Genomic DNA, 12,166 nt, shown 5'->3' with positions numbered 1-12,166 from the left:
TCAGACCAGTAGGTTCAGTTTTTGTTTCCAACTTGCTGTGTTGGGGAGAAAAGGGAAGAGAAAACAGCTCATGATATATTATTTGGAAACTATAATTTACTATAACCAGACAGCTCCCCTGAAATGTGAGAAGCCTGCATCAATAAGTCCATTTCTCTTTTTTGTCCTAGGCTCTCCATTCATAAATCAAGTTCGGAAGAAGGCTCTGTAGGTCAGTATATTTCATTTTATTTGATACTCCTATGGAATTCTTAAACAGCTTTTGAGTTTTGCTTGTGCTGGGATGTGAAGAGCTGGCAGAAGTCAGCAGCATTTGTGTGTGTGGAGGGTGAGTCTCCGCAGCTTTCAGTTTGATGCTGAGTGTCTCAGTGATCACTAAAACTGCTCAGCCAACATTGTCATGTGATAAATACGCCTCTTTTGACTTGTTATATTGAACTGAAAATGTTTGCATGTTAGATAACTGCTAGCCTGTCCTTTTGTATTCTAAAAAGTACCACCACCAGTAAATAACAGCGGTTCTTCAATATTTTTATCCATGTCATGCTAGAGTCTCTTTCTTTGTTCCTGAAATTTTTTTTGCTTATTTGAAAAGAAAAATAAAATTCGGAGGTTTTTCTTGGTTGTTTCCTTGTAATGGTATTCTAGGGACATTTCCACACAGTCTAAACTTAAGCTGTATTTCAGAGAGTCAGCAAGCCCAGCTGTAGGGCACCCAGGGCAAGATCCTAAATACTAATAGCTCTTCGTCAGTAGCATTTCTGCCAGATCAGGCACAGTATGTTCATTTGCAGGTGGCATAAACTTTATAGCATGTGCCCTGGCTAATTCAACAGAACACAGTTATATATGCCCTACCTTGAGCTAAATCCCATTTTTCTTTCTAGACCGAATTATTTACTTTCAGGTCATCAGTCCATATGGAGATCTGATACTAGTGGACATGGAGACCCAGCCTTGTACAGTCCAGGCATATAGAGAGCAGTAGTCAGATGTAGCTGATGATCTCATGCCAAGTAGCAGAACGTGTGTGTGTGCACATGTGGGTGCATGTGTGTGTATATATGTTAATGATTTCTCTATAGGTAGGCACAGGCATACCAGAAAGTCGCTTATCTGAGTTGTGGCTTAAGCTCCATAATCGTGATTCAGTTAAAGAGAATAAACCAACAAAATACTTCAAAAACACTTCCAGACTTGACATGAACAACTCAACAGACATCATAATTAATGTAAAATATTTTCTGTTTATAATTTTAAATAGCTAAGTTACTGGCTTATCTCAGTCCTCTATAGCATTGGCAATCATAAAAGAATGTGCATTCCCCTGAAATAGCTACATCAACATAGTTCTAGTACAGAACAAATGAAGAAAACCAGAGAATTTGAGGAGTTTTTATTCTTGTTTCTTATTTAAAAATACAGTGTAATGCTTGAAAGCTTCTCTAGAATTTACTAACTAATGTTTCTTTCTAAAATTCTTTTTCCCTTTCCCCTCATCCTCCCACTCCACTTTCCTTTTAGGGAAAGCAGACTGGAAAAAGAAAAATAAGTTTTTTTGGCAGAATTTCCGAAAGAACCAGAAAGGACTAATGAGGCAGACTTCAAAAGGTAAAGCTTTTTCAAGGGTACACATCCTATCTATATAAAATGTAAGGAGCCAGCATCACAAAGGAATAAAATGCATTTGTTATAGTGTGGCAGCTGGGGTCTGTGGCTCTGGAAGGTTTGGTTCGTCATGACAGTGCTCAGAATGAAAAATCAAATTCTTGAGACTGCTGACATGAGGCTGGGATGCCTTTGGTCCTGTCTGTCAGTGATGGCACACATGCAAAGTGATGCAGTAAATATATATTTATAAGTAATATATGTAAATAAAAAAAGATTCTTTTTTTCCCCCCTAGTCCTGACTTGATAAGAGAAATACTGTTCTGTTTTAATTAGAAAGATGTTTCTCCTTTTTTTGGCATTTTGTTACTTTGACCTGTTTGCTTTAGGCTTGAATCCAGCCTCTCATTGTAGAAGACACTACAAGAAGGTAGTAAAAGTGCCTCTGGTGACTAGTGGAAATGTCAGATTGATTCCACTTGAACTGTCAGGTGTCTTTCTCTAGTTCTTCTGCATAAGATGCAGCTGTGGATTGCATTAAGTATTTCTCTTCACACAGAAAATTTTTGTTTCCCCATGTGTATCTGTTAGATTCTTATGTTGCAAACAGATGCTTCTCTATGTCTGTGTGTGTTCAGATGGATTGTGAAAGATGACAAAAGCCCATTTAGTAGGTCCAAAAGGGGCACACTTTCAGTTAAGTGTGAGTCCTTGCTGTTCTCGAGGCAAGTTCTAATTGTCTGTGCTGACATGCCAAGCACATACCAGAAGGAGAGTCCAGTACATCTGGCACCGTGGGCCAGCTTAGTGGGCAATTAGACAGTCTGGACAGATCACAAGCAGTGGCCAGTCCACAGCAGGGAGCTGCAAGGGCCCAGCACAGCATTCCTCAGCAGGCAGGTTCTGGCAGCTGAGTGCTGGACTTTTCCAGCATTAGCACTTTCTCTTTTAATTCTTATCTTTCAGGGTCAATAACCATGTGATGATGGTCAGTTTTTATTTCTCCTTTTTGTGCTTGCTTGCTTTCAGTGTCAAAGCAGACTTAGTTTTTTAGTTCTAATTTGCTTCCTATTACTGCTCAGTTACCTCAAAAATCATTCAGTTCTTTAAAATCATACCATGAACCTGCTCTGGGGAGGGTCTGTTTCTGGCCAGCCAGATCCATGTGGCAACCAGATTTCAGAGCACTGGGAAAAATCCAGTTTCAGTGTACCCTGCTCTGTGCATGAATTCTTACATGTGTCTAAAATATTTTTGGTTTTTTTGTGCAGGAGAGGATGTCGGTTATGTGGCCAGTGAGATCACAATGAGTGATGAGGAACGGATCCAGCTGATGATGATGGTGAAAGAGAAGATGATCACCATTGAGGAAGCACTTGCTAGGGTATGATATGTGCATACTTCAATATCCTTGACAAACATGTTTTAGAACGTAGGATATATCAGTCTGGAGTTTTACTTTGTTCACAAAACTTAGGAGAAGGTAGAGAAGGCCTGCCTGTTTACCCCATTGCAATAGGTATCATAAATTAGATAGCAATTCTTTTGTTTATTGAGATTTAGCTCAACCAGAAATAGATATCCAGTACATGGTAAAGTAATAGAGTCCTAAAAGCATTGCTTCTCTCCCTTAACAATAAAAGGTGGTAATCAGAGAAAAGATTAAGTGTAGACTTTTTCATTGCAGCTGTCTAAAGTGAGGGAGAGGAATCTCTCTCACTTGTACTAGCTCTTACTTATCAAGTATGTTCATAGGTTTAAGTACTAATAGAAATGCTTCAGGTTTTGCTGAGCTTGCCTTACTTGATCCAGCACACTTACATTTCTTACTATTCTCCTTTAAGCTAAAATTTCTTCTGCTTGTTTCTTAGTCAAAAAGGTGACCTTTTACTTTAATAACCTTCAAGAAAACATATTTAGCCATTTTTGGCATATGACATTATGTCAGATATACAACGCAGTGGCTGTCACAAGGGTTTCTTTATAAACTCTAAATGTTAATAAACCACAAGAAAAAGAACTATAAGATACTGCATTTGTGCAGCAATAGGGCCAAGGTTTTAATTGCTCAGGAGCCAAAAGAGGTTTAAAGTTTCAACGCAACCTTTGTGTAAAATACTGTGATGGAACACAGGGTATTCTCTATGGGCTCCCTTAGAGAAAACATCATTTAGATTGGTTGGCAGTCAGATAAATATCTTTATCAACACACTACATCGTGAAATAGATGATTGTAGAATATAAATTTATGTTAGTATCTGAAGAAAGTATTGCTTTGCTGGAAATCATATAATGAAAAAAATGCAAAATTTTAGAATTATTGTGTTGGGATATTGGGAATTCTTTTTCTTCTCTGCTGTTAAAATTTGGTGGGGTTGTACCTGATCTGATAGCTCATATATGAACTGGTAGAGTTTCCCTCTAGTGGTCTGAGCTACTAGCAACATTTTTTATTTTTTTAATATGGGTTCTTGATCCTTTCAACACTTCGATTCCTGTAGTATTGGTTTTGTCTGAAGCCTTTTACTGGAAAATGGGAGAGATTTTTTTTTTTTTTTCTTTTTTTAATTACAAAGGATGGTTCCTAGTCTTTAGTGCAGATCATTTTCTTTATGAAGGAAATTGGCAGGTCATTGTGATTTAGTCTGTCCACTGTAAACTGTGCCTCTGAGATGGGGACGTGTAATTTTTGTTTTACTAACAATAGCTCATCGAATTTCAGTACTTACAGATCATTTTCTTCTAAGAAAAAAAAACAACTCATTTTTAGAACTTCTGGTTGTAAGTCAATTTATTTTGAATAAGTGAGACATGCAGCGCAAAAGTTCAGTTTTTCCCAGTTCCACAATGATACAGGGGAAAAAAATGAAATTACATTAACTCTTGCTATTTTAATGAAGATTAATATCTTCTTGTCACTGGAAAATATTCTTTCTGTCTTTTCAAATTTCAGCTGAAAGAGTATGAAGCCCAGCACAGGCAATCAAGCAGTGTAGATGCTTCAGAATGGCCTGATGGTTCTTACTCGACACTTGATGGGTCTTCCAACTGTAATGTAAGTACCTGTCATTGTGATATAGCTCCCCAGTGTCATCTAATATTTAAATTCTTTCATTGAAGTACCGAAATATCCTGATTTACCTGGCAATTTCCTTAATAGCAAATGTGTCACTGACCTTGCAATGCTCCGTTCTGTCTGCAGCAAATCTTTAACTTGCATTATAAATCTTCAAAATCTGTTGTCATAGACTTCAACAGTCCTATTGTATAATCTCTCTTTTTTTTTTCCCCTCTTTTTTTTGATCTAGCCCTTTGCCACTGAGCTTTTGAAACACAAGTGGTCCCCACCAAAAATCCCCTTGTTGCAAAATGCACAGAAAAGGGCTTTTAGGTCATTAAACGAGAAGTTGCTGGTTCACAAGTAGAGTTTCTCAGTCTTTTCTAGCCCTTGACAATACATTCTAGATGAGGGTCTGGCTAAGTCCTAGCTGCCTGCTGCCTTCAAACACTTCTGTCTCTGCATTAGCAAACTCATAGCCCAGAGTTTGTGGCTTTTGTCATAAGCAGTAAGGCAGCTTTCCTCCCTTGTTTTTGCTTCTGAGCTGTTTAACTTCTGTTGTTTTTATGGGCACCAGACAGTCTTTGTGTTATGCCATACTGAATTAATTAATTTTTCCTTCCAGATATCTTAATTTCCACTGAGTAGTTTATTCCACTTCATTTCTCTAATTGGAAGTTCACAGATAAATCTTAGAGAAGAACACATTCGACTGTCAAATTCAAGCTCTTTGTAACCCATAGAATTGAATCATAGGCTTTTGAGACCATTGGTTGATTTATTTATTTTATTGTCAGTGGAATTTCCTGCTAACTGTAGCAACCGGTTTGCTCCTCCTTCCTAAATGAAAAAGGGAATGCAATGTCATTTTATGAGATGTTTAACATATTTGGTAGCAGAGAAAGATTTTGTTGTTTGTGTTCACAAAAATATGCCCATCTTTAGTTACACTGGAGCAGAGGGGAAGTGATGTTGCCTTATACTCTGTTCTGATATATCAAAAATGTACAAAGAATAGAGAAGGAAGGATCCTGACTCTCCTGCACTGATTGTTTAGCCAGCTGAAAGATGTCTTGATCTTTTCCTCATTAGTATTTATAGCTTGAACTTTCCCTTCTTAAGGCTTTTGTCCAGGGTACCCATAGCATAAAACCCTTAAAACTCTCATTTACCATGGTCAAATCTCAGAAGGATACTGAATTTCTCTCTTAAATCTTCTGGTAGTGGTTTATGCTTGTGTTGAATTTACTGAAAGCTGTGTGTATCTCTTGAGGACTGAACATGATTCAGTATTTCTTCCCTAAAGGAATGACTTGGCACCTTTTCTCTAAAATTTTTTTCCTAAGCCATCTTTGCATTTTGAGCCAAGAGCTGTTCTGGTAGGATTTTAACCAGCTTTCTGCTAACTTCAGTGGGTGATCTCTATTCAATCACTGTAGATAATTCTCAAGATTTTTGCTCTTGCCTCCTGGTTTTTGTCCCGATTGCCTTTAACAGAAGCTGTGAAACTGCTTGCCTTCAAAGGAAAACACGATCATCTGCAGAAATGAAACTTCATGTTAGAACAAAACTCAGCTTGACTTTTTTTCTTTTGTGGACAAGAATGAAACTGGGGTTAACTGGGGTGAAGGACTTTGGGCTGTAATTAACAAAAGGGAAAAACAAACAATGAAAAGTATCAGGTATGTCTAGAAATAGGATATGTGTTCACCCAGATTTTTTTGCCAAAGGACATCTCTACTAATCTGCAATGACCAGCTTTTGAGACATGCAAAGATGATTCCATTTTCAAGCCCTTTCTTTCCCAAATGGTTTCAGTGCCATTTGTGTGATTTGTACTCTGTGTGTCTGGAACCTCAACTTAAAATTATCCCACTCATTTTATATAGGCCATGAAGCAAAGATGGTTTTCCATATATTAAAAACATACTTTTAGGTAGCTCACTGCCTTATAACCTCAGAAAGTAATTGAAAATACAAGTCCCTGAAATAAACGTTTCTGGTTTGAATTTGAAGTCCTTGGGCAATGGTTCTTCTGGTTCTGTTTGCTTTTTAAATTTATTTATTTATTTTTCAGTCTCACAGCCAAGTTGTTACTAGGCAGTTTTTAATGAAACAGTGTGATCATTTTGTAAACAAAACAAAAAACAAGTTAGAATCTAAGCAATGAGAGAATCTAAAAATGAAGGCAGAATGTCTGGAGTGTTCTAAGATTTTAAGTAATTCTTTCCTTTCAAGCCAGCTCTGCCCACAGCGCACAAATAATATCTAAAGTACATATATCATTAGTTATTGTTTTCCATTTTAGGAAAAGACCACTTTTTAAAAAAGCTTTTATAGCTATCATGTGTTTATGACTAACATAACTGGTGTTGATTTAAAGATTCTCATTGATTTGAGGATTCTGTTTTCCAGGTTCTACTCTTTTAAATTACTGTACCAGGAAATGGAAGCTTGTGTTTCATACCCATAACAAAACTAAACCCTAAAAATGAACCACAAAGTAGTGAGGAGTAGAAAGGTCAGCATCCCAAGGGAGGCAGCCCCATGTCAGTGCTGTGCTGTTAATTGTATGTCCTGTTTGTTTGTTCATAAGAAACAAATAAACAAACAAAAGCCTTGCCGAGTCAGTAGGTGACTTGGTTCTTTGCCACTTTAGAGCAGTTTCTAGCTTTCAGTCTCACCACTGTGGTCCCGTTGTTTCACAACAAAGTATGTGTGTTCTTTATTTGCTAATGTGGGTATGCAGTTGAAACTGTTTTTCTTTTTAGTCAGATGTATCAAAGCTCTAAAACACCTCATCATTTTCTTACAAGTTTATTTCTGAATATTTATGTTTCATCTCTGTTGCAATGAAAGCAGTTCATAGTAACACTAGACAAGCTTTCATTGCCTTGTGCCAAGCATTAGGATGTAAAGCAGGTGCAGATTACAAATGGATCCCTTTCTGGATTGTAGATAAGGCCCTATTTGTCCTCAGGAGTCAGAACGTCCAGGGGAAGAGAGGACTTCAAAATTGTATCACATTCTTTCTTTACACTGAGGTGCCTTTTATGCTTCTTAAAGATAGAAGCGCATTTGATAACTTTTGGGGGCTGACATTCTCAGTTCATCTAAAATAGGGTTGCTTCATCCCCAGAGCCCTTGCTGGGATGGCTCCAGCCCAGCTTGGAGAACCAGCACTAGGAGAAGTCAGTATGTTCAGTGTGTCAGTCACTTTCTTTCCTGTGCCCTCTGCTAAAGACCACTAATTGTACCAGTTGCCATGTTTTGTGTCAGAGTGGGGAAATGGAGAGAAGCACAAGGGAGCTTGTGACAGAAGTGTGTATCGTACATGTGCTGACACTGACACAAACCACTAATTAATTTCAGTGTCAGTTTCTGTAGATGCAGGTTAATTACAACTTCACTTATCTCTGGACTAAACTGGTTTGTTGGTCTCATCGTCTGTATTTTGGTTTTGATCAGCAGGTAATGCTCAGCCATCCTCACACCTCTAGGTAGTGTAGCTGGCCTTCGTTTGAAAGGTGCTACAGTGAGCTGTGCCATGCTTGTCTGACCCCACCTACCAGATGTGCCTCAGCAGCCTCAGGAGAGAGGCCGTAATATTTAGGAGTGGGGAGAACAAAAGCAGCACCTCCCTCCAACAATATGGCCCACACGTGGGCAGTGGAGAGGCCTGCAGTGCTGTTTTACATCCCTGCCCTCCCAACACTTCTTTTCCCAGGATCACTACATTACCAGTAGGAAACTGGCACCCAATTTGTTTTCTCTGAGGAGAGTGGCAGCAGTGGTGCAGACCTGTAAGTAGGCTGTGCACATCTGCATCTGCTGTGAGGCCAGTGCTGGGGACAATTCCCGCTGGTGTTGCCTGTTTTTTTCCGTCTCCTATCAATCCATTTTTTAACAGAGGGCAGTGCGTTGAGTCCACACAGCAATAGCTCTAGCTGGACTGGGATAATAATTTGTTGCTCCTGTTCTTACTATTATTTCTTTTTTTTTACCAAGTGGTTAAATGGGGCTAAAAGTTGAAAGGCTGTGCAGAATTGGGTTTGTGTCTGCTACAAGCATCAAAGGCAGAGTAACAGATGAGAATGGACTTGGAGTTGTGTTCATTTCAGTCCCAGAGATGCTGAAGCTGTTGAATCAGGATTGTGTTACCCATTGTACAAACCTGACTCTGCCAAAAGACTAAATCTGATATAATTATCTCTGACTCATGACTGTCATTACTGTGTTGTTTGGTAAGTGTGAAGAGTAGGAAGAAAAGAAATAATGAAAGTATAACTTCTCTAGCACCAATTACCTCAAGAATAAATCTAAGCATAATTACAGCAAATCCACATTATTCAGGGTTATACTATATTTCAGTATGTGGATGCTTTCTAAATGCAGCTATTTTTAAATTTATTTTTATTCATAGTACTGATGGGTTCTTAAAATTTTTAGCCATTGATTGACATTACTATTGCTCATAATACAGGACTGTTAGCATAAACAGGAAAAAGTCTGTTTGGTATAATCAGTTAAATCTGTTAGAAATAAGCTCAGAGTCCATGTATATTGGGAATCAGCATTGGGTATCCATGGAGAGTAGAGTATGATGAGGTTTGTTTTACTTTAAACAGTAGTATTTAATTTGAAGCAATGTGAATATTTTGAAGTGTTAGCCCTGGTTTTGCTGTTATCCCAGGACTCACCATTTTTGGTAAGGTTTCTTTTCCGTAAAAGGCTAAAGGGTAGAAGAGCATTTCTATGTTTTAGTTCTTCTTGGAGAGCTTGTTGCCGCCTCCAGGCCGTGCATGCTCTTTCAAGTAACAGAGGGGAGCTGCTGCTGAGCATGGCTGTGAATGAATGCAGAGCTTTCATCTTTGCTCCAAAGAATCTAGTGACCCAATTTCTGTTAAGATTTCCTGAAAGGCAGTGATGTGCCTCATTGTATTGGATGGTGTATTTATTATTACTACCCAAATTCCTGTAATACTGTCAATGCTTAGTAACAGTTATGATGAGAAAGAACCTATAATAAGACATGCTTCAAAATGGTAGTGGTGAATTCCCACGCTATGTGCCAATCACAGGGACTGTCCTGGGAGGCATTGGCTGCCCTCCTTTTCCACTGATCACAGGGACGGTGTCCAGCACCTCTTGGTGAAAGCTAGTAGCAGAATTACAGCATGTTTTGTTACGATCTTTCCCCTCTCTCTATCTCTGCATAAGAGCAGGAATTCCCATGGGTACAGTAATACAAAAACCTTCATGAGAGAAGTGCAAATCATCATTACAGTTCCCATGACACAACCCAAAGTAAGGTCAGTGCTGGGGAGTGATGATAGCAAAGCAAGAGACCATTGATGTGTTTGTATTTGGTTTTGTAGAACACTCTAAGGAGTTTTTTACTTACTTTTTCTGAAATTTTCCGGAACACTTCAGAATTTGCAGGAGAAATTGCTGCAAACTATTTAAGAATAAAACTCGGTCACCTCTTTAAGTATTGTTTACCATGCAAGATGCACCCTTGTTGTTATCAGATACAGCTTGGCTAGGTATGTATCCCTAGTGGGACTAAACATTGTCACTACAGGATTGTACTGAGCAGCTGGCAGTAATGTAGCCCAAATAAACCTCCTGCTTGCTGCCAGTAGGAGTTTCTCCTCTGTTGTAAAGTCTCTGAGAAAAATCTTCCTGCTGTCATGACTCAGAGCTTACAGTAACACCCAAGCAGTGGCTGCAGTTAGGCGTGTTCATAACCACTTCTGTTTGCCTGCATTCGGACAAGCCCTATTGACTTACTTTATTGCAAAATGTTTGGTCATGTGTTCGAGGAGGATGGGAGGTGGGAAGGCAAATTAATTTAATATTTATTCTAACATACTATTCATAAAAAGTTCCCTTTTTTGTACTGTTTTTGCCTTTTGGCAGCTGCCTAATTTTTCTGCTTATTACCTAGAGGGTGGGGGCATGGTACCAGCTTTTTCCTGTTCTCCATGCATCAGCCAGCAGGAGATGCTATAATCCATAATGTGGTTTCACTGCTCCCCTCTTTTCTGAGACCAAGCCTATTAAATTAGAACAAAGCTTTGCTCAGTTCGAGAATTAGGAATCTCAAAAGCCATGTGTTTCACTGCCCTGTTTGGCAGACCCAAGCTGAATAATCTTTGCTTGTGGTACAACAGAAAATTTTAATTGCCTGCTCATTGGTTACCACTTGTCCCCCTTCCCTGACGCTGGTGTTTCCTTCCTCATGCTTTGGATGGTAACATTAACAGCTTGATTGTTTGAAGATACTCTAAGAATGTAATTTAAGTTACTACAGCCTTCACTAAAGGGCTCTCATTCTTTTCCTTTGTTTCTCTGATATGAATTTTGCTGTGTTTCATATATTGCTGTTTCATCCTTGGTTTTCCAAGAAGTCGAGAGGTGGGTTTCCAGTGGAGTACTCCATTTGTTAATAGTACAGCCTATGTCAAAGAATAGGAATTCTCCCTGGATCTTCATAGCCTTGCCAAAACACAAGATTCAGTTGAGAGAGTCTTGTTAAAGACTTTCGTTTCCATGTATAGAGGAGTCTGCGGGAGAATTGGAAAAGAATGATGTATTGTAAGAAATACAGAATAATGTAATACAGAGCTTCATTCTGCTACATATACCTATGACAAGTGGTACATGAGTACAGTTGTAATGTCATTAAAATTAATTATGCTAATCAGTGAGAGGAGTGCTTCACCATGAGGAAATGTGTCTGGCTTGCAGATACAAAGGTCGGCAATGTGCTTCGCAAAATTAAACTGAAACCTGGAAACAGTTAACAGCGAGGAATTTGTCTAAGCAGCTATTCTTGTATCAAGACAGACCTCCTGGGAGAATTAAACTTTTATGCTCTCGTTACTTATGACAAATATTTCCCACTGATTTCAGCAAGCAGTGTCGTCACCAGCTAATGTGTAATATATCTCTCACCAAAGTAGCCATTGGATGCTCCTTTGATTTTCTTATAAGTAATCACAGACCAAACCCAGACATGGTTACCTACGGGGGCTGACACTGCACATTTCAGACTTGCACAGCCCTTGCAATTCATGCTCTGGGCAAAAAAATATTTATGACCTCTGTTAATTTTCTTTAAAATTTTGGAGGCCATCATTTGTAACTTCAGCAGCTTATCACATCTTAGCTTCCTGCAGTTTTTTATAAGCAGCCTCTGCAAGGATTAGAGGTCTGTGAAACTTTTTTAATGAAACCCAAAACCTTCAAAACTCAAGTTGCAAAGTCCCAAACTTAGATCAGTTTCACTCATGGCCATGAACTTTTAAGAGAATCTGGGATACATTTCAAGGAAGTCGCTGTCATGTTTCACTTGATGCGGGCTTGTATGTTATTGAAACTGGAGAACACTAGCTGGTTTTATCTGAAGCTTAAAATTTTCCATAGGGCTTTACATCAGGCTTTTGGGGTTGAAGTAATTTAAGGGTAAGAACTCAGCTACAGGACACTAGTAAA

The 12,166-nt window shown here is 38.7% G+C and overlaps 1 protein-coding gene across 2 annotated transcripts in view; it reads left to right on the top strand.

The window, feature by feature from the left end:
- Positions 1-12,166, top strand: part of SASH1 (SAM and SH3 domain containing 1) — a gene marked incomplete at its 5' end in the record, with an annotated part of 533,304 nt that overhangs the window by 484,162 nt on the left and 36,976 nt on the right. For both annotated transcript variants that reach the window (XM_082303323.1, XM_082303324.1), the window contains 4 exons: positions 171-211; positions 1,525-1,611; positions 2,880-2,992; positions 4,562-4,663. In XM_082303323.1, the coding sequence (XP_082159449.1) occupies positions 171-211; positions 1,525-1,611; positions 2,880-2,992; positions 4,562-4,663 (343 nt within the window). The remainder of the gene's footprint in view (positions 1-170; positions 212-1,524; positions 1,612-2,879; positions 2,993-4,561; positions 4,664-12,166) is intronic.

The sequence above is a fragment of the Coloeus monedula genome (genome assembly GCF_965178545.1).
Source record: "Coloeus monedula genome assembly, chromosome: 2".
NCBI classification, from domain to species: Eukaryota; Metazoa; Chordata; class Aves; order Passeriformes; family Corvidae; genus Coloeus; species Coloeus monedula.
Note: the sequence above shows the minus strand (reverse complement) of the source record. Positions and strands in the feature narration are given on the sequence as shown.